The following is a 22,783-nucleotide window of genomic DNA, read 5'->3' on the forward strand; positions in this document are numbered from 1 at the left end:
GTCTGATCTCTTATAAATTTAGGATATTAATTCATGTTTTATTGCAATGTAAAATATGGCTTTAATATTTCTTTGCTGAAGTCCTTTTTGTTTGTTTATATACATGCATATATATTTTTAATGCAGGAAATTTTTTCAATTGTTTCTAATATGGTTTCTGATCTTGATATTTCACTTTAAAAAGGTATTTTCTTACATAAAAGGTCTATTAATTTTCAGCTATGTAATATTTTAATGGTTTAGATAATTTCCCCCCTCATTTAAATCTTCAGTACCCTTGGAGTTAGTTTTACTTCTGGTGTGATATAAGATTTTAATTGTATATATAACTTGAGATAATAGCTGTAGTTGCTTAATTATTGTCATGTTTTTAGAAATTTAATTTAAATTCTCAAATGATATTCCCAATTGTTTTCTTTTTTCATATTTTCTCTGTATGTACTAGTTTTTATATGGTGAGCAACAACAACAAAAAAAAAACCTCTAAAACTTGTAATGCAATATTGGGCCAAGATTCATTTTTTCTTTGCATAACATCTCAAAACCCAAATATCTTAAAATAACTTATTGAATAAGTCTGCCTTTCTCTACTGTGCACAAGATAGCTTCCTCATATGAATATTTATCTGTCTATATCTTTATTCTCTCTTCTGTCACATTTTTACTGGTCTAGAATCATGAAAATGCAATTGTCTCTGAATAACTATAGAGCCATAGTGAGTTTTTATATCTAGTTTATGAATCACTCCATTTTGTGTTGTTTCTTCAAGATTATCATGACCAAACCTTGTCTACACATACTTTAGGATACACACATCTGTATCAGTAGAATAAAATGCTGGGATTTTATGTGGAATTTTATGTGGAATTTTAGTGGATAGAACAGTTTGAGGAGAACTGAAATTTTAAAATACTGAGTCCCAAATCTATTAGCACATTATACTTCTCCACTTCTTCAGCAGTTTTTGTATTTTTCTCAAAAGTGTTTTGTTAATTCTATTGTCAGAGTCTTACTTACATTTATATCCTGATAAAGGTTTCTTAACCTCAGTATTGTTTATCTTTCAGGAAAGAAAAGTGTTTTTCTGGAGTAACCTTGTGCACTTCGAAATAAACTAATTCCCTGACTTCTAAATACCAGGTGCCAATACCTGTGACATTCATAAATACCTCCATGACTTGCCAAATGATCCCGGTGAGGCAATATTGCCTGTCTTGGAAGCCATGGCTCTAGATGTAGAATAGATATCTAACTATCTTTAGTCTTAGCAAACTGCCAGAAATGATAATTTCTTACATCATTTTAAAGTTACAGATCATACATTATTGTTGCTGTATATAAATCCATATGTGAATATTCAACATCTTAGTTTTAATTCAATTTTGGATGAGCACTTAGTTTCCTATTTTTTTAAATTTAGTTCTGGGTGGACATAATGACTTTATTTTTATTTATTAATTCTTATGTGTTGCCGAGGATTGAACCCAGTGCCTCACCCGCACTAGTCAAGCACTCTACCACTGAGCTACAACACCAACCCCTTAGCTTCCTATTTTTGCCTACTAAATATATTATTTCCATAAATCATATTTTTGATAAAGATGTAAATATACACATACATACATAGCAATACGGAATTATCCTTAGCAAACATAATTTAACATATTGTAAGCCTTCATTTTGAGTGTATATTTGGAGTCTTATAAAAAGAGACATACACAAAGCAGGGAAGACTTAAAAATATTTGAACAGGTATAGCCACAGAAAAACATGATCTTTTACAACTAAAGTAGAGTAGTGATTTTAAAAAAGTGAACATATCAACTTTGTAGCATTTACTGGCTCTGAGAATAGGCCAATTTGTCCTTCAACTTCAACAAAGCTTTCTTCACTTCCTTGTTCCTCAGGGTGTACACAACAGGGTTAAGAAGAGGTGTCAGCACAGTGTAGAAAACAGCAACAACCCCGTCCATGACGTCCCTGGAGCCAGGTCTCAGGTAGATGAAAACACAAGGCACAAAGAAACAAAGGACCACGATGCAGTGGGAGGCGCAGGTCTGAAAGGCTCTGTGTCTGCCCTCTGAGGTGCGGATCCTCAGGATGGAGCAGACAATGGACACATAGGACAGCACTATCAGCAGAAAGCAGCCCGAGGCCACCACCCCAATGTTCACAAAGATGACCATTTCAATGGCCGAGGTGTCTGCACAGGCCAGCTTGAGGATGGGTGGAGCATCACAGAAGTAATGCTGGACCTGGTTGGGCCCACAGTAGGGCAGGCGGAATGTCAGGGTGGTCTGGACCGCAGAGTGCAAGGAGCCACTGAGCCAGGTGCCCGCGGCCAGGAGGGCACACACTCTCCCACTCATCATGCTGGAGTACCTGAGAGGGTAACTGATGGCCAGGTAGCGATCATAGGACATGACAGTGTAGAGGAAACACTCGGTGCTCCCCAGGAAGTGGAAGGAATAGAGCTGGGCCACACAGCTATGGAAGGAGATGGCCCCACCGCCTGGGGTGGCCAGGGTCATCAGCATTTTGGGCACTGTGACAGTGGAGAACCACATGTCAATGAAGGACAGGTTGGTGAGGAAGTAGTACATGGGGGTGTGGAGGTGGGAATCCACCCTGATCACCAGCAGGATGAGGAGATTCCCCAGCACAGTGAGAATGTAAATGACCAGGAAGATGCCAAAGAGCATGGTGTCCAGCGCTGGAGCATGGGGAAGGCCTGTGAGGAAGAACGTTGTCACAAGGCTCCCGTTTGACATTTCCTACTCATAGTCACTCTCCCTGTGGACATATGAAGAGAATCCAGCCTTTAGCATTTCACTGAGAACTGAGAATCCATTCTCCATGTGGCACTTGCATCATCCATTATGAGAAATTCCAGAGTTGTACTCAATTTTGCTTGTTGTAAATCTTTGGTAATGTGTTGGGATGGTCTACCATCTCTGTGTCACATCCATGTGCACACATACAGATACACACAAATACATAAGAGGAAGAAAAGAGAAAAATCATTCTATTAGATTTCTTTTGATGAATTATAAATTAATTACAGCCCACTTAATGACATAAATCATATAAATTTATTTTTTTTTTACCCTGTTTGCTAGTCATGTCATTTGGTGATGGATCTCATTGCATCTCTAGGATGCAATCTCCTGTGAGGCTCAGGATCCTATTCCCAGCTTTTTAAAGTAATTGTCATAATTTAAGTCTTTGCAGTTTAGTATGTTGTCTAGATTTTTTTGATGGTTTCGGCAGGGCACAGCAATTTAGGCTTCTAAAAGCCACACCAGGTTCTAAGAGGTCTTAGCCACCTGGCCTTCTCAAATTATTGCAGCACCTTCTTCAAAGCCAGAAGGAGAATCACTCTCCTTTTGCTGTCATTGTGTCATTTATTGATCACAGTCCATCACATGACACACTGTAGTAGCAATAGACAATGTTCCTATGTTAGACATGCCATCATATTCAGAAGCTTATGGCTCATTCAAAGATAGGTGATTAAACAGAGAGAGTACCCCAGGCAGAATGTCTTGCAAGTGGTTTGGATTCTAACTAGCAGGTTCTGTTTTCTCTCCAAGTTTCACGAGGAAATAGAGACAGACTTAATTCTCATTAGCAATGAATGTTTCTTAAATTCACAGTATACTTAAATAATTTTCTAGGTTCCTCATATGTTATCTGACATCACCAACATCACCTAGTTCACTGCAAAATTACAGACACTAAATAAGATGATACATGTAAAGTACTTACTGCATGGCTTGGCATGTCATAACTGTTCAACAAACTGTAGTAGTGATCATGTCACCTTGTGCAGCTTTACTACACGGTTGACTTTTTGATGTTAGATAGCAAGAGAATAAGTAAATTTTATGTGCTTCCTGAAGCAACTTCTCAATTTCAAAGCTAGATCTTGGGGAAGTGTTCCTCTTTGGTTGAGTTTCTGCAGTCACCACAACCACCTCCTTATATAAAGATTTTTTTCTGGTATCTCATAGCAAGTAAGAATATCAGTTACCCTCCATAGTAGAGTTTCCCACAGCCTCCCACATTTCACAGAAAATACATGGCCAATCCCCTGCTTATTCTCCATTTCATCATCCCTTATAGGATTTTAAAAATAGAATTTCACATGTACTATACCAGCCACCATCTGTGGGGTCAAGGACAGTTATACTTTATGCATGCTTCCATTTTAGATATCTAAATTTTCTAATATTGACTTTGTTAGAAATCACATATTGACCGCTTCTATACCTCTCATACTAATAAACCCAAACAATGCTGTAATACAAGAAGACAACTCTACCAAGTCTACTTTTTGTATTTAACACCTGAGACAGAAAAAGCAAAATCTATGTGAGCAGAGGGAGTCTACATCAGCTGGATGTCAAGAAAACATGTTATTTTTTTACAACTAATACATAAATTGTATTTTTTTGTTTAATACAAAACATTGTCTAGAGTTTATGATAGTTACTAATTCTTTTGAGTCAAACCTAATAAAGTAAAGTTTCCGTTATGTAGAAACCAGGATCTGCTCTTAGCAGAGATGAGATAAAATGTATTCTGTCTCTAAGGAACATAGCTTAAGCAACATGAAAGCTGTATTTTTTAAATATGGATAAAAATAGTGGAAACAGAACTATTATAACCACCAACATGAATGTCAGGACTTCAACAGTGAAGAAAAACGTGTAACTCTGAAATATTTACTGAATCAACATGACTTAACCAACAGAATAACTTTATTTTCAGATCTGATGAAACATGCAAATGTTCATCAGATGAAGTCCAAGGTAGGCTGAGGGGCAAAACACAAGAAAGCAGTCTCAGCCTGGGCTATGGGGGAGGAGGGACCAAAGTTTGACTTTCTTGTCTTCTGTAACAACGCAATAGCTACTTGGAGCCACCCAATTGCTGTGCCGATCCATTCATCTTTCCATCTTCTATCAAGAAAGACTAGATCACTAAAATGAGGGTGAAGTCTAGCAATGTCCAAGTAACATCTCAGTGAGTGAAATATGGAGGTAAACAAGGGATGGAAATCAGGGGAAATAAGTGAAAGCTCCATTTGTAAGAACTCACCCCATAGGACATGGCTCATTGTAGTTGTCAAACTTGCCTTAGTTTCTCCTATGATTTTCCCCTCTCTACGCTCCCCTCTCCACATGCACAGCCTCTACTTTGCAAGCTGTCACTCCAAAAACACATGCACTGTGTTGAGAAAGATGGGTCCATTTCTAACCAAATCAAACCACTGAAGTACAGAGAATGCAAACCAACCAGGCTAAATGTCAAAGAATTAACTTGACCTGGAGTCTCAGGGGACAAGATTAATTGTGGGTTTCCAGGTTCCCTTGATGAGCACAAAACAGGAAGAGCCCAATGAAGGTTTTTTCATAGGCTGCACATCTCCCTACCTGTTTCTTATTTGCACTCTCCTGGGATAGTTCAAGTCTTCCTGGAACTAATTTTAAACCTCAGAGGAGGGAAGTGGGACTTACCTGCCCCTCACCAGTGATGAAGAGATACTCACAATGGCTTCCTCTCAATTAAAATTGTTCAGAATCCCTATGAGCATCACTTGTTGGCACTCTCCTGGTGGATGTCACTCTTTCTCATCATCTTTCTATACAGAGCTACAAGATGCAAATTTCCAACTTTGTTGTTGTTTAGAGTCTCACACTCCCTTTTCCCAAAGAAGCATCTATATATATATAAATAATGATTTCCCAACTGTATAAAAATAATTATATTTTAGTGCTCTCATAATTTTTATTGCTTTTTTCAAATGTTAATGAACACTTATATTACAAAACTGTATCTTCTTTTGTGAATTAACTTTTAGGAATTTTATTTATTTTTTTCTGTTGAGCTAATAGCCTTTTATTGCTTTGTCTGAACATTTACAACTTAAATTATTAATTCATTTGTTCTGTAAGGTAAAATATGTTTTCAAATTTAAATTTCTTTGCTTCTGTTGCTTTTTTATGATCTAGGAAATTTTATCAACCTATTCCTGTACTGTTTTTGACATTGGTATTTTGCTTAAGTTTTTTCTTACACCAAATATTTATTAGTCTTCATTCAAATAATATCTAGTTTTTTGAGTATTTTTCCTTTACTTCATTTGGAATTAATTTTACTTTAGATATGACCTACGGATATTTTAGATATGACATCAGGATTTTTTTGCCTCATTTATTAAATATTTTTGTAGAAATTTGGTATAAGTTTACAACTATTATAATTTCTTTTTTTAGAGAGAGAGAGAGAGAGAGAGAGAGAGAGAGAGAGAGAATTTTTAATATTTATTTATTTATTTTTTTAGTTTTTGGCAGACACAACATCTTTGTTTGTATGTGGTACTGAGGATTGAACCCGGACCGCACGTATGCCAGGTGAGTGCACTACCACTTGAGCCACATCCCCAGCCCTATAATTTCTTTATAATAATTTGCTTTTGTACTCTATTACTTCATGATCAAAGAATATTAGCTACAAATTTTATCTTTTAAAATATAATAATTTCAACCCAATGTATCATGTCTATGTTTAGACTCTTGTGTTGTTTGGTTCTCATGAATTTTTGTTTACTTATTATAAAGACTGCCACGTTTATATCCTCAATCCATCTATATTTAATTTTTTGATGTATACTTGTGAAATAGCATCAGGATTATTTTTTCTTCTGAGTATTCAAATAAATGAAAATAATTTATTGAAGAAAACTCTCTTTCTTTACTGTAGGTCATCTTTGTTGTATGACTGTGTTTCAGTTTATTTATGCTTTATTCTCTTCCATTTTTCTATTTGTTTAGCATAATACAAATACTACACTCTAAATGACTATAGCTCCAAAGTCAATTTTCACATCTGATGTTAAGAGTCTTCCAGTTTTGTTATATTTCTTCAAGAATTACTTTGACCATTTGGGGGACCTATTCCAAATCAAGACTGTATGCACTATTGAGTCCACATATCTAGGAAAGGAGTTTTCCACCTCAGCACTATTAACCTTTTGGACCAAAATAGGCCTTGTCATAAAGGTCAGTTCTGTGCATTGTGGGAGTTCCTCAGTATCCCTGACCTCTAGCCAGTAGATACCAATTCCTGTGACCTCAACTATATCTCCAGATATTGCCAAATTACCCCTATAAGGCAAAATTGTTCCTAATCAAAATCCTCTGGTCTATAAAATTAATAGATGCTTTACTTCTTCTATAAAACCTTAACAAACATAAATCAGTGGGTACAAATGATAACCTAAATCATTTTACATGTAGTTGTAGAGCTTCTGTTATAATTTCTATACAGCATTTCATTGTGTGAATTTGCAACAATTTATTTTCACTCAGTGGTTAGATATTTAAAATTTTTCAACTTTTGTCTATTAAAATTAGTGTTGCAAAAAATTTCTGGAATACATGTTTTTGAATATAGGTGCAGATATAAACACTGTATATTTATGAAATTTCACTTGGCAAGCATATACTGTATATTATTTATATTTTCTTTTGGATGCACATTTGGATTTGTACACACACACAATTCTGTCAGATACATATGGACACACATACCCCCAGGAGTGGAATTTCTATATGATAAGCATCATTAAGCAGATACCTGCAATCACCTTTTCACCTGATATGACCTCAACTTCAGAACAATCCTACTGCCATTACCTTCTATTACATTTCTCTTCTGGCAAGTTTCTGGAGATCTTGAATCTCCTTCCACAATTCTGATCCCTTGACAGTGCCTTCATCCATTTCCACAAACCCAGCCAAACCCCTTTCATCTCCCAGAATATTTTACCCTCTGGTCCTCTTCACTGTATCATCCTCCTTCAAATTCTGAGATTCCTTTCAATCTCATAAATCTTACATATCCTTCCCCTTACTCCCCCTTCTGATTTTTTTTTTTCATTTTTCTTTCCTTCCATTATTGGTAGCCCAACTAGGGAGCCTGCTTGGAATCCTGATAACCAGATGCCTTCCCACATGAGAAAAAAGTAAACAAAGTAAAACTGAATTTTATGTAGTTCAATTAAACTGGGGAGAAACAAAATGAGATTGCTTATTTGCTAGTCCCAAGAAATGGATATAATTAACACAAACTAAAGGCAGGTTTATACATATACAAATTCAGTTATGCTTAAGCAGAAAATACATCAGTCTTAATTTCCTTGGTTCTGTTCTCAGGATGAAGAACTTTGGGATGCAGAAAAGCAACTATCAGGAATTTGCTTTTTAATTTCAAAGGTAGTCTGTTTCACTTCCTTCCTTCTTTCCTTTCATCCTTTTTTCTTCCTTCTTTTTTCTCTTCAATTATTCTACTTCAAACACATTTACTACTTGCTTATTATTATATGCTAGACACTGCACTAGGTATGCTGTGTACCAATTTCACTTCACCTACCAGTGTTTGTGCTGAAGCCCCAAGGTCTCTGGTGCTAGAGCAGGCTATAGAATTGCCTTTTTATTTTTAAAGAGAAAGTTCTTGTAAATGTATTGTCATGCTGTGTGAAGTCCCACATAAATGCTCTTAAATACTATGCACCATTATCTCCCCAGCCTGAGAAAAACAGATTAAGCCTCAACCTCCCTGTTTCTTTCTTTTTTTCTCTCTAGTTATACATGACAGCAGAATGAATTTCATTTCATTGTACACAAATGAAGCACAACTTTTCATTTCTCTGGATGTACATGATGCAGTCACACAATTTGTGCAATCATACATGTACCTAGAGTAATGATAATGATGCCCATCTCATTCCACCATCTTGCCTACCCTCATGCCCCCTCCCCTTTGCCCAATCCAAAGTTCCTCCATTCTTCCTATGCTTCCTCACCCTATTATGGATCAGCATCACTTACCAGAGAGAACACTGGGCCTGAGATTTTTGGAGATTGGCTTACTTGGCTTAGCATGATATTCTCCACCTCCACCTGTTTAACTCTCTTTTCTACATGCACATCAGATAAAGCACTAATTTCCAGGATATATAAAGTACTCAAAAAAACTTAACACCAAAAAAACACAAATAAATCAGTCAATAAATGGACTAAGGAACTGAACAGATACCTCTCAGAAGAAGGCACACAATAAATCAACAAATATATGAAAAAAATGTTCAACATTTCTAGCAATTAGATAAATGAAAATAAAAACTACTCAGATTTTATCTCACTCCAGTCAGAACAGTAATTATCAAGAATACAAGCAACAATAACTGTTGGCAAGGGTGTGGGGGAAAAGGCATACTCATCTATTGTTGGTGGCACTACAAATTGGTGTGACCATTAAGAAAAGGAGTATAGCGTTTCCTCAGAAAACTTGGAATGGAATCACCACTTGACCCAGCTACACCCCTCCTTGGTCTATACCCAAAGGATTTAAAATCAGTGTACTATAGTGATGCAGCCACATCAATATTTATAGCAGCTCAATTCACAGTAGCTTAACTGTAGAACCAACTTAGATGCCTTTCAATAGATGAATGGATAAAGAAACTGTTACACACACACACACACACACACACACACACACACACACACACTAGAATATTACTCAACATTAAAAGAGAATAGAATTACCTCTCCTACAGAATCCCCATGCCTCTCCCCAAAGGAGAAACTAACAAATGTTTTCGTCAGGTTGCAGAGAATGTTACGACCCTTCACAGGAATTAAAAAGTCCACTGTTATAAGCAAAGGAATTAATTGAATGTTGGATATCAGTTGAGGTTGGTCTCTTCTAATCTGCTCCTCCCACTCAAGTGTTGAGAGAGCTGGTAAACTGGATCTGCCCTCCCCAAGACTTGGCGTTTGCTGCTTTAATTTTTTTTCTTCTGCTTTTCCTCATAACACACCCTCTACCCTTCACCCTTCTGCTTCAAATGTGGAAGATAAGATAGCATCACTTTGGGAGAAATTTTCCCACCCCCTTCCATGTACCCATCCACATAGAAAATCAAATTGAGAGCAAAGGAAGGTCTAGGGTGAAAAACAACCACTTAGTGTCCCTAACATAGATTATAGTTCTTTCTTAAATTCCTAAGGCCAAGGATCCAAACTGGAATTTAGAAGCAAAGTCCTGTTTTAACCAAGAATTCCTTTGCCTCATATTATTATTCAGAAATATATGTTCCCATCAGGGATATCACAAAACAAAAATACTCTATAATGGGAGGAGTAAGTATATACAGTCTTAAATTCCTTTTGTTCCCTTTGTGTATGTAGAATTATTCACTAGCAAAACCCTAAATCTGATTTACTCACTACCATTAGGAAATACAAAAAAGCTTGGAAATTATGGCCATGCAATAGGAAAATGTACTAATAAGTACAAATCAAAAATACTTCTTACTGACTTTACATGATTCTATCAATGAAAAATGTCTCATTCAAAAAATAGATCATATTTCTGGAAGCAACCTAGATGCCCTTCAACAGATAAATGGATAAAGAAACTGTGGTACATATACACAATGGAGTATTACTCAGCATTAAAAGAGAATAAAATTATGGCATTTGCAGGTAAATGGATGGAGTTGGAGAATATCATGCTAAGCAAAATAAGACAATCTCAAAAATCAGGAGCTGAATGTTTTCTCTGATAAGTGGACGCTAATCCATATGGCAGTGGGGGGGTGGCAGGGGGGACATTGAATAAGTGGAGAAACTTTGAATAGGGCAAAGGGGAGGGGGGGCAAACAGGTAGGAAAGATGATGGAATGAAATGGACATCATTACCCTAGGTACATGTATGATTACACAAATGGTGTGACTCTACTTCATGCACAACCAAAGAAGTGAGAGATTCTGCTCCGTTTGTGTACAATGAATTGAAGAGCTTTCCACTGTCATATATAACTGATTTGAACTAATAAATAAATAAAGAAGTATGATGTCCAAGTTCTGGTAGAAGGTATTGGCAGAATAATGGTCAAGGTGCCCATTCTGATGATGAGAGTCCAGAATTCCTAACCCTGCAGCATTGCCACTTGATACTTAGTCTGGCTGAGAAAGGCCATGGAATTCAGGATTATGAACACTCACAGATCCAGAGGAGAAAATTGGTAATGGATCAAGCACAGAAGATGAGAAGAGATCTTGGCAGCCAGGCAAAGCTCAGAGGAATCTGGCAATAAGTAGCGATTAAGAAAGTCTATGAAATTGCTGATTGACCATTACAGAGGTCTACCATGGAAGCTTGATTAATATCATACAAATGGTGGGTAGATGAATAGAAATTCAATTCCAGATCTTTTTGTCTCAAATCAAAATTCTTTGTGTTGTAACATATGGCCTACAGCCTAAAGAAGAAATAAAGATATCATCAATTAAAATGCAAAAAAAAAGAACAGACCATATTTCACAATACAATCCTTAAAATTATGCTTCTTTAAAATATTGTGCAATGTTGATTGATAAGAACTGTTTTAGCAAAGATTTATTGAGCAATAATTTGCCCAGCACTAGTTTAGGAATATTAAGTTCCTCTATTCCAGAAGCTGGATGAATCCATACCATTTACCTACATGATTTAAGTGACATTTTACCCACGAACTAAGTAGAATAACTTTCAGCATTTGCAAAATCCTTATTCTCTTTAGAACTCCATTGTTTCCAGTGTAAAATGAGGGTATGCTCTGGGTCATTTCTATAAAGGTCCATCCAGCTCTAATCTAAGTATGTTTGACTTTTAAGGGATTGCCACAGCTATAATGTTCCTACTTTCACTTCCTATTTGTACATGGATGATCTGATGTTTCTGCCAAAAATAGTGTATCTATTCTAAAGCGATGCTCTGGTAATTTGCTTCAAGTTAAATGAGAAGGTACATTTTTAAGTAAAAATATGTATTCATGAAGTATCTCTAGCTTTAAAGTTCTTTCAGATACAAACTGTACCTTAATGGGATAAATGAGTAAAGTATAATTATCACTGATTTATAGGTAAGAAAACTTAATTCCCAAGAAACAGAGGGAGCATCCTGATTCTTAATTGAGTATTTGCGCTTGGAAGGATCGGATGCTATAAGGACACTGCTAGCAACTAAGCAAACTTCCTGCAGCAGCCATAGTGCAGGGTTTGCTGCTAACAAAGCCCAATGCGACTTAATACCGTGCAGTAAGTTAATTGCCCCCAAAGGGTAAAGCAGAAGTAGTGTCAGCCCCCTAGTCTCCCACCCCATGGGGTCTACAGGAAAGAAGATGCTACTTGCCAGAAAACAAGAATCTGGAGGTCAAAGCCTAGGGACCCCACTGTCAATAGTTTCACAAGGCTATAAAAGGGAGGGGTGAGCCTAAAAGAACACAGAAATAACACAGTGACACAGCAAGAAGAGGCACATTAGGAGAACACCAGCAACCTGCTGAGCTCAAAACTGGGCCTCCATAAGGAACAGCAAAGAGCAAGACGAGGAAGCAGGCAATGGCCTCAGTGCAGATTCACACCCAGAGAGTTGTCACTGGGAGAGAAGGCTACAAAAGAAATGTAGAGGTATAGTAATGGAGATTTTCTGAGGTATATATTTATTAAATGTTAGAGATGTTGAGAGCAAAGAATGCAGCTGAGATCTCCTAATGGCATTGTGTTTGACAGGAAAGAAGTCTGAAGTCTGCTTTCAAAAGGCCAATATATATCTTGGAGTTGCCTGGACCAGATGGGTTTCAAGGTCAACCTCAAGCCTATTGGGTTTGAAAAGGCCATATGTGCAAATTGCTTCTTTTCCCATTACATAGATCAGTATATATGATATGTGGATAATATAATGTGATACTGGCTAAAATGTATGCACCAAATTGCTGAAGCTGTTTTAGTTGATAGTAGATAAATTGGGGTATTTTTCTGTCTTCCCAGGGGTAAAGATATTATTTCTCTGTATACAGAACAATAAATTATAAACGTAAATAAAAACTGAGAATTCAAGGCAGCAGATAAATAAGAAAAAAAGAAATTGTGGTATGAAACAGAATTTGGGATAAAAGGAAAATTGATTTTCATTGTAGAAGAACAAAATTTTTTATATGAATTGGTATAGATCGAGAAGAGATTGGTATTTCTTTATTGGTGAGTCTACGCCTATCCCTCCACTCACTTTTAAATAAAAAATTGAAAGCATAAATTTTGAGAGAGTTGTACAAAATAATATAGCAAGTAAGTAGTGATGTACTAGTACTATAATTCATAAGATTTTAGAACTCAGATTATAATATCTAATTAATATATCTTTGATATTGTCTGCCTAGGTCATAGGGATATCCACACAGAGGGAAACTCATTTGTTCAATACTATTTGAGGATCTTTATGTGAAAATAATGCCATAAAATTGGAATAAAAAGAAAAAGAAAATAGTCCTTAAGGAACTCACACCCTAATGGGAAAAGTAGGCACACACAAGTAAATAGCACACATGTGTAAGTTGAAACATGCTTATGATAAGCCTGTCACAAACACAAATCCTCAGTACCATGGAAAAATTACATTTTATCATGTACAAACATGTAGAAAAGAACATAATCAATGTAGGGATTGGTTCCATGTACTTTTCAGACAGAAAAAAAGTACATGGAGGTTTTGGAACCCATGCCCCATGGACAGGGGCAGAATATTGTATTTAATTTGGGAGAATGAAGGAAAGGCCACACACAGAGCTTCCCAAACCAGAAAGTAAAATCTCACACACTTAAAATCAGTTAATGGAGAAATGTCTGTTCTGTTATTTTCCTTCGGTTCGATTTATGATTTGCATACCAGAGAGCTAGCTTATATATTATTTATTTCCTAAGAACACAAGAGTTCAAATTAAATTTCCTAATCTAAATGTGCCCAATGTAAAAATGTAGAATATACATTGAAATTAATATATTCACAATTTCTTAAGTTTTAGCTAAAATAAATCTATTTTCAAAAGTTCTATATAATTTAAAATGTTCATCCTATTTAAAATCCTTTAGGATAGTGAAGCAGTATAAAATTCCAGCCCCAAAGCACCTGATTGTATTTTCATTATTTCTGAATTGCTTTAGTCCATCTCTCCATCCACTATCCATCTGTCCATCTGCCTGTCTATCCATACAGTAGAGAAGAATAGATTGTATCTTAATACCATAGCTTCTAAAGTCTTACTGGGCTAAAAATAAAAACCCTCCTACTTATACTTGAAAATGCCAATTCCCTTTTTGATTTGTATCTACAATTGTATGTGGAACCCTGATAGCGGCCTCTATTTCATAGGATTGTTATAAGGATTGAATAAATTTATTTCCATAATTCACAGTAGCACTCAATAAACATTAAATACAATTTTCTATCAAATATGTGTTGCGGTCCTATACTGTCAGGCAAATTTAGTCTTCACATGGGTGCCTCAGTTCTGAAATGAACCTGGGTCTTCCAGTGAGTTGCGCCATGATAGATCAAAGCCCTTAAATTTGAAGCTCTACCACAAAGATCCTCTTCTCCTAGGACTAGTAGTGAACAGCATCAACCTCAGTGACAGCAAAAAATCAGGGAAGTGTCTGAAGAGTGTCAGAGCCCTGCACAGTGAGGTGTCATGTGGGGTATTCTTCCTAGTGCCATCTTCTCTCCTTCTCATGGTCACTTTACAAATTGGAGGCAAACATCCAAATGGCATGTTCCTTTCACAGAGGCTCAGAGGCAACTCAGAATCACAGGCTTCAGAGGTGTGACATGAAACAGGGCTTCCAGCTGGACTCCTAGTGGCCAGTGGAAGCGTGATGGCAGCCATGTCTACCATCTAGCTACTCTTTATCTTCTACCTGCACCATAGATGCCCATGGATCTGTCATTTACCATCACAGAGCCTACTTTTCCCAGTGACAAGTTGACTGGTAGGTTCTGAGTAATTTCTGGGACTCAGCACTTTTTGATAATCCTAAATAAGTGTTAAAACTTAATAGAAACTTAAAAAAATATCTCAAAATGTAGCTATAAAATCCATTTTGAAACAGGAGGCAATGTTTAGTGATTTCCTAGATGCTTCCTTGATTATCAACTTACAATGGTATGGCATTGCCCAAGTAGAAGTCCAAACTTACTGGCATACCCTGTGGGAACAAAGTCTTCAAATCCAGTGTGACCTACTTCTGCAGTCTCTCAGAACTCTATTCCACAAACCAGGCTATAACAAGACATGCATTTCCTATTTCCCTATACATCAGCCTCTTTAATCAGGAATGGCCTGCTCCTCTGAAGTCTAAAAAGTATCTATTAATCATTCAGATGCCACTCAGCTGTTGCCTGCTCAGTAAAGTTTTACTTTTCTTTTCCCCAAATGGTTATCATTCTTTGCATGATAATAATATGCTTTAATAAAACATGAAAGATGGTCCCCTTTCTTCCTGTCTCTCTCTTTTGTTCTCTCTCCCCCTACCCTCTCTCTCAAAAGAGTCAAAAAACAAACAAAATTTGGGGGCCATAACAGAAAATTTGAAAAGTAAAATTGTGAATAATGAGGTACCACTGTACATATAGTCAGCTAGCTTTAACTTCAAAGACCATTCTCTGGAATCAAGTAAAGTCCCAGAATCAAGAGCTGGGGGAATGAGAGGAGAAAAAAATGATAAAAGAGCAAGAAAGCAAAAGGAAGAACAAGAGCCAGAGAGAGAGAGAGAGAGAGAGAGAGAGAGAGAGAGAGAGAGAAAGAGAGAGAAGAGAGATTGATTCTCTTGTGACTATTTGAAAATGACACAGTGTAGATGTGCAGTGCTAAGAGATTTTACAGGAATAAAATCTTTCTTTCTGCTACTACTTTGGCAGATGTGAACAGCAAAGAAATGCAAAGTGGAAACCAGACCTCTGTGCTGCACTTCATTTTGGTGGGCCTGCACCACCCACCGCAGCTGGGGCTACCGCTCTTCCTTGCTTTCCTTGTCATCTACCTCCTCACCGTGTCTGGCAATGGGCTCATCATCCTCACTGTCTTGGTGGATGTCCGGCTCCACCGCCCCATGTACTGGTTTCTATGTCACCTCTCCTTCTTGGACATGACCATTTCCTCTGCTATTGTCCCCAAGATGCTGGCTGGCTTTCTCTTGGATAGTAGGGCAATCTCCTTTGGGGGCTGTGTAATCCAACTCTTTTCTTTCCATTTCCTGGGCTGCACTGAATGCTTCCTTTACACACTCATGGCTTATGACAGGTTCCTGGCCATTTGCAAACCTTTACACTATGCTACCATAATGACCCGGAGTGTCTGCAACTACCTGGCTTTTGGCACTTGGCTGGGAGGAACCATCCATTCACTTTTCCAAACAAGTTTCATATTCCGGCTGCCCTTCTGTGGCCCAAACCGAGTTGACTATTTCTTCTGTGACATCCCTGCCATGCTGCGTCTAGCCTGTGCTGACACCACCATCAATGAGCTGGTCACCTTTGTGGACATTGGCTTCCTGGCCCTCACATGCTTTATGCTCATTCTCACATCCTATGGCTACATTGTGGCTGCCATCCTGCGAATCCGATCAGCAGATGGGCGTCGCAATGCCTTCTCCACCTGCGCAGCCCACCTCACTGTGGTCATTGTTTACTATGTGCCCTGCACCTTCATTTACTTGCGGCCTGGCTCACAGGAACCCCTGGATGGGGTGGTAGCTGTCTTTTACACAGTCATCACACCCCTGCTCAACCCCATCATCTACACCCTCCGCAACAAAGAGATGAAAGCAGCTTTACGGAGGCTGGGAGGCCTCAAGGAAGTGCAGCCTCACTGACCTCACCCAGCATAGACATGGGGGGATACAGAAGTTCAAGGCAAGGATTGGACACCAAGTAATTGGGAAGATGTAAGACAGAATGAGAAAGAAGGATTCACACAGAGAGTAAAGGACTCCTAGGTAGGGAGTCAAAAGTTGGAAAGTTCCACATTGTAACTGTTCTCAAATAGGACTTTCTATGTCTCCCTTCATTACCACTGAAAACTTTGTTAACAAAGGTATCAGCTTGAAGGAAAGATCCAAGATAAGAAAACTTCAACACAAAAGTTCCATCTCTGTGGCATTCATCTACATGTACATGATAGCTTCTAATCCCTGTGTTGATCCTAATAATCTCCATGCAAATCATTTGATTTGAACTTGACAACAATTCTGTGACATAGGTATCATTATTCTCATGAAACTGTGGATAAATTGAAATTCAAGGAAGTAAGTTGATTTTCCATATTTTCTTCTCTCTTCCTTTTAGCTTAACATAGGAGATAAACTTGTACTTCAACTTGAGGGAGCAATTTCACCTTAATATGAGGGAGTCTTTACATGTGCAATATGCCATAACCTGAATATATCTAATCTTCTAAGCTTGAACAAAGCTTCACTTTGATAAAAATGATATAGATATATCAAGAGTAACATTCCTTGCTCTGCAAATATAAACCAGGTCTCCCTGAACTTCCAGGGATATTAATGAAGCAGATCATCTAAGATGGTAGGCTAGTATACATGCTGGCATACTCCTGCATTTGTTACATAATTTTGGGGTATGAGTGTAGGGTAGGGTGCCACAGGCCATGTATCTGGTTACAAGATAATCAAAATAATAATAATCAAACTCATCTGAAGTACACCTAGATATATTTCTTCTAAGAATGTTGTCAGCATCTTAGTGGTAGTCCTTCACTCTTAGGACACCCTAAGTGCTAGAGATGCTTCTGTTGATGTTGCAAAAGTTCATGGGCAAATTCAGCCCAAAAGAATCACTATCTTCTACAGACTCAGTTTCATTTTTAAAAAAATATAATAGAGAATTATTGATTACTATGCACCAGAAACTTTCTAAGAAGAAATGTGTGTTATTAGGAAGTTCCCTCTCTATCTGTTTTAACAACAGAAATGCAAGTTTAAACATAAAAATATGCAAGAACAGTCAATTCAATTCAACTTAGCACAAATGAATTCAGTTTAAATCCAAAATAGTGACATTGTTGTCCATTCCAAATACATTTCTAATCTTGAGAAAAATGCATTTACATATGATGCAAAGAGATAAAATACATGACCAAAAAATTAATAAGAAGCTAGCTGTTGATATAATTAAGTGTCCAGTAAATATTACTCTGGAAAAGAAGACAGAGAAAGATATCACTAGGCCTGGAATTTATCAAGCTAGTTACTTGGAAAAATGTAAGATTGTAAATATAAGAAAATGTGAGGTTTGTAAGTCTTATAAGACCTTCACAGGAAACAAGCACATAGAATTCTTCATATGATAACAAGACTATGATATATAATGTTCTATCATTTACTGTCTTTTTTGGAATTAATGTAAAAGTTTATGTTAATTTGATGGACAAATTTTTTTTAAAAATGCAATCTTTGAAGTATTTTACAAAGTCAATTCTGAGATAGATATTAGTAAAACTTTTTTGTTTTAAATATAAATATAAATTTGTCAGGCCTCTGGCAAGATAAAATCTTTTATAAAGGCAAAAGAATCAGAGTTGTCAACAGATCTTCAACGGAGCATACAAAGTGGCCAACACACAAAGCAAACCATCCATGGAACAATATGTTTCACAAAATTCAGTGAAACAAAATGTAATTTAATAATTTTATATTCTGTCAAGGAATCCTTCAGAGAAGAAGGCCACATGATAGCAATGTTCAACACATGAAAACTTAAGGAATTTTGTATTTATCAGCCCTCTGGTGCAATCTATTAAAGAATGAACCTCAGTCAACCAAGCGATAACTGGGAGAACTTCAGCAAAAAGATAAAGAATAGTTTAATTTACCAAAAATATACACCCAAGACTAAAACAACCATAGGAAGAAAATTAAAGATTAATTTGCAAATGTTATATGTTCTGATGAAGTGGAAATATTTCAAGTAAAAAAATGAGAGAAATGAGCCAGGCGTGGTAGCACACACTCATAATCCTTGAAACCCAGGAGGCTACATTATTGGACCACCAATCACAATATCCACATTTTAAACTTAAGGACAGTAGGAACAGAGAAATCAATCGTTATCCTTATCTTTCAGCTACTCAAATGAACATAGCTTCCTCTACTTATACTGTTCTATCTCAAAAGTGCTAATGAGAAAATAGAGAAATGTGTTTCTTTCCCTGTGTTCCCCATGGGGAGACAGGACACATAGATCACAAAAAAATTCCAAAGCAGAACATGATTAGGTAATTATTAATAACTATCAAGATTTCTATTAGGCTTCAGGAATTAATAAATTAGTGTGAGGGAAAATATTTATAAGGGCTCCCTTAGGAATTAAGTTTCAAAATGAAACCTAGAGAATACATTTGGGGAGGTAGATATTAAAGCATTCCATTTATGTTTATCGTGGAATGCTATGATGGGATCAGAGAGAGATTGTGGCACATAGAGGAGAAAATGAATGAACAAATAGTAGCATTCTTGGCTAAGAAAAGTTTCTTTAGGGGACTTCAGGAGAAAGATTTTTATGATAAAAGAAATAGTTTATAGGTATTTTCAAAATATTACAAAAAGATGCACTCTGTGTTATAGGTGCAGAGTTATAGAAAATAATATTCCTACAAGATATCCCCCTGAGAGAAACGGAGGAACAGTATGGTTCCAGAGAAGGGAGGGAAATTAGACAAACATTAAACCTCTCCCAGTATATCCTTTCCAGTAACACTGGGCAAACTCTCATTCTTTCCTGGGTTCACCACCAGCATCTCCACCAAAAGCAAACATTCACCCCTTCCCAACCACAATGGGTCTTGAAGGGAGGAGGTGGATACTGAAACACTGGGCCCTGGACTTTTATCCTTTCCCATTGCCCATGAATCCTGGAAGGCGAAAGCAAATAGTGAAGCTCTGGATATCAATGGGTCCCAGAGGAAGGAAGACAAGCAGTGAACACAGAGTTCTGAGCTTTTCCCAGTGACAATGAGTCTCAAACTTTTTACAACTGCCTTCCTGGTTAAAATTTTAACCTGCACAACTAGGTCCCGGACTGTCCAAACTATATGTCCACAGTCTCCTATGATTAATTCACCCTCATGGTAAACTATAAAACTCGGACTCCTTCGTAACCCAAGGACCATTTCCGTACCCAGAAATGAGCCCTCCCATGCCTGATTGACTCTGCTGCAGAATAAAAGAAAAGCTTGCTGATCCCCTTGAGATCTGATTCAGTCACGGTTATTTGTATTTTCATTATGGTGCTGAAACCATGTTGGTTACTTTTGCTTACAATAGGCAGTGCAGATCAGTAAAGATGAAAGCTGTATTAAGCATGTTGTTATCAGAAAACTGACTAAGAAGTAGACTATAGAATTATTTGCTATATTAGGGAGTAAGTAAGAGAATGCACATAAAATGTCATTGTGAAAATCTAGGCATAAAATAAACAAAGGCAGCTAGGCATGGTGGCCCACACATAATCCCAGATACTTGAAAGGCTGAGGCCGAAAGATTTTTCAAGGATAATATGGGCAACTTAGTAAGGCCTTGTTCCAAAATAAAAATATAAAAAGAAGTAGGGATGTAGCTCAGTGTTATAGCACCCCTAGGTTCAATCCCCAGCACCAAATAAATAAACAAACATAGGCTGTGCTAGGTAAAATTCATGGGCATTGAAGACACAACTGGGAGTGGGGAGAGGGGGGGGAAGTTTAAAGAAAATGTTCACATAATACAACATCTAATTAGGCTTAGGAGGTAAAGGACGGAATGAATCAAAGAGAAATCTTGTGGCCTAAAAGAAAGGAACAACAAGAAAGAAATAGGAAAACAATTCCCAAAAAATTTCAGACAAAGCTTTACAGGAAGAGCATGAAATGTACTGAACAAATTGTTCTGGTAATTATTCAGCCTACTCTCCAGGGCTTCACTGTCATACACTTGAGGGTTGTGGGCAACTGAAATTCCAGAGAACTCCCTCTGTGTGAGGGTTAGGTGGGGATGCTATGTTCCTGGCTGATGCAATAGCACTCAACATCTAGCCAAAGCTCTCCCAGGGTGAGATGAAACTCCCAGATGACAAACAATGATAAGAACCTGCTTGTGCACATCAAAAGCATGACTGAATAAATTAGGAGGGCAGAGGCATCACAATTCTAGAATATATACAAAAAAAAAGGATATACTCAATGAAAGCAGGACTTATAATACTTTTTCTTATAGCCATAATTTAGGGATTATCTTTCTGAAAATAATCCTTTCAGTCCATTATGTGTTTCACAAGGAGTGCAGATTATTCTTTGAAAGATTTATTCTGAAAGAACAGGCAACAAGAAAACAGAAGAATAAGGCAAAACTTCAACTGAATTCTAACTTTTTCTAACTTATGGGAAAAACCACCATGGCATCACTAGACAGATAATGATATTAGGGGAAAGGTAAACAACTATTTACTCTATTAACTCAGTTTTGTTGCAGAGGTTAAGTACCTACTCTGTATGTGAGAAGATGAAAGTGAAGACAGAGTACCCTAACCAGACTGTGGTGAGCCACTTCTTCCTGGAGGGTCTGAGGTTCACAGCTGAACATCCTAGCCTCTTCTTCCTCCTCTTCCTCCTCATCTACAGCATCACCATGATGGGAAATCTCCTCATTCTCATAACTGTGGGCTGTGATCCTCAACTCCGTTCCCCTATGTATCACTTCCTAGGCCACCTGTCCTTCCTGGATGCGTGTTTGTCTACCGTGACGGTGCCCAAGGTCATGGCTGGCCTGCTGACTCTGGATGGGAAGCTGATCTCCTTTGAGGGCTGCACTATACAGCTTTACTGCTTCCATTTCCTAGCCAGCACTGAGTGCTTCCTGTACACAGTCATGGCCTATGACCGTTACCTGGCTATCTGTCAACCCCTGCACTACCCAGTGGCCATGAACAGGCAGATGTGCGCAGGGCTGGCTGGGATCACTTGGGCAACAGGTGCTGTGCACTCTGCAATCCATACCTCTCTCACCTTCCACCTGCCATACTGTGGGCCTCACCACATAGCCTATTTCTTCTGTGACATTCCCCCTGTGCTGAAGCTGGCCTGTGCAGACACCACCACTAATGAGCTTGTCATGCTTGCCAACATTGGCATTGTGGCTGCAGGCTGCCTGATCCTCATCCTCATATCCTATGTCTTCATCGCGGCAGCTGTGCTGCGCATGCGCACAGCCGAGGGCCGGCAGCGGGCCTGCTCCACGTGCACCGCCCACCTCACCGTGGTGCTCCTGTACTATGTGCCGCCTGTCTGTATCTACCTGCAGCCAAGCTCCAGTGGGGTAGGAGCTGGGGCGCCTGCAGTCTTCTACACAATAGTCACTCCCATGCTCAACCCTTTCATTTACACTCTGCGGAACAAGGAAGTGAAGCGGGCTCTCCGGAGACTGCTGTGGCCTGGTTCCCCGGAGTCTCCAGCAAGGGGCCCACCCCAGTAAGCGGAGCTGTCTTGCCCCGGACTTGCTTGCCAGGAAAACAGTTATTCAAGTGTCAAAATGAGCAGGGAAACTCATTGGAGCCAAAACCAGAATAACTGAGTTTCGGTCAGCCACGTTTTCCCTGCTTTGGCCTCAATGTCTCTATCATAAACTTATCACCCATTAAATGAAAGAACTGAATTAGTTGGTGTTTAGACTCTTCCAGAAATCTAAGCTCCATGACTCAAAGGTACGTGAATATGCTGTTCAAATCCTATTTTAGAATTTTTTATACGTTTTTGAAAATTATTTTGTTTGATGTAGAATACACATTAAAGAATTCTGAAAATAAAATACCATGCAGCTTAAGAGACCACATTGTTTTAGAATG

At 37.9% G+C, this 22,783-nt stretch overlaps 2 protein-coding genes across 2 annotated transcripts; one reads left to right on the forward strand and one right to left on the reverse strand.

Moving 5' to 3' along the window:
- Positions 1-1,836: 1,836 nt before the first annotated feature.
- Positions 1,837-2,772, reverse strand: LOC308631729 (olfactory receptor 10G9-like; the record flags this gene model as incomplete). Its single annotated transcript, XM_081263191.1, has 1 exon — positions 1,837-2,772. One exon carries the CDS (start codon positions 2,770-2,772, stop codon positions 1,837-1,839), a length of 936 nt encoding a protein of 311 aa, XP_081119317.1.
- A 13,056-nt stretch (positions 2,773-15,828) lies between these two features.
- LOC308641578 (olfactory receptor 10S1-like) lies at positions 15,829-22,413 on the forward strand (the record flags this gene model as incomplete). Its single annotated transcript, XM_081280253.1, has 2 exons — positions 15,829-16,754; positions 21,417-22,413. The coding sequence occupies 2 exons, from the start codon at positions 15,829-15,831 to the stop codon at positions 22,411-22,413; spliced, it is 1,923 nt and encodes a 640-aa protein (XP_081136379.1).
- Between the last annotated feature and the right edge of the window lie 370 nt (positions 22,414-22,783).

This window comes from Spermophilus citellus (genome assembly GCF_964194105.1).
Source record: "Spermophilus citellus genome assembly, chromosome: 2".
Taxonomy (NCBI): Eukaryota; Metazoa; Chordata; class Mammalia; order Rodentia; family Sciuridae; genus Spermophilus; species Spermophilus citellus.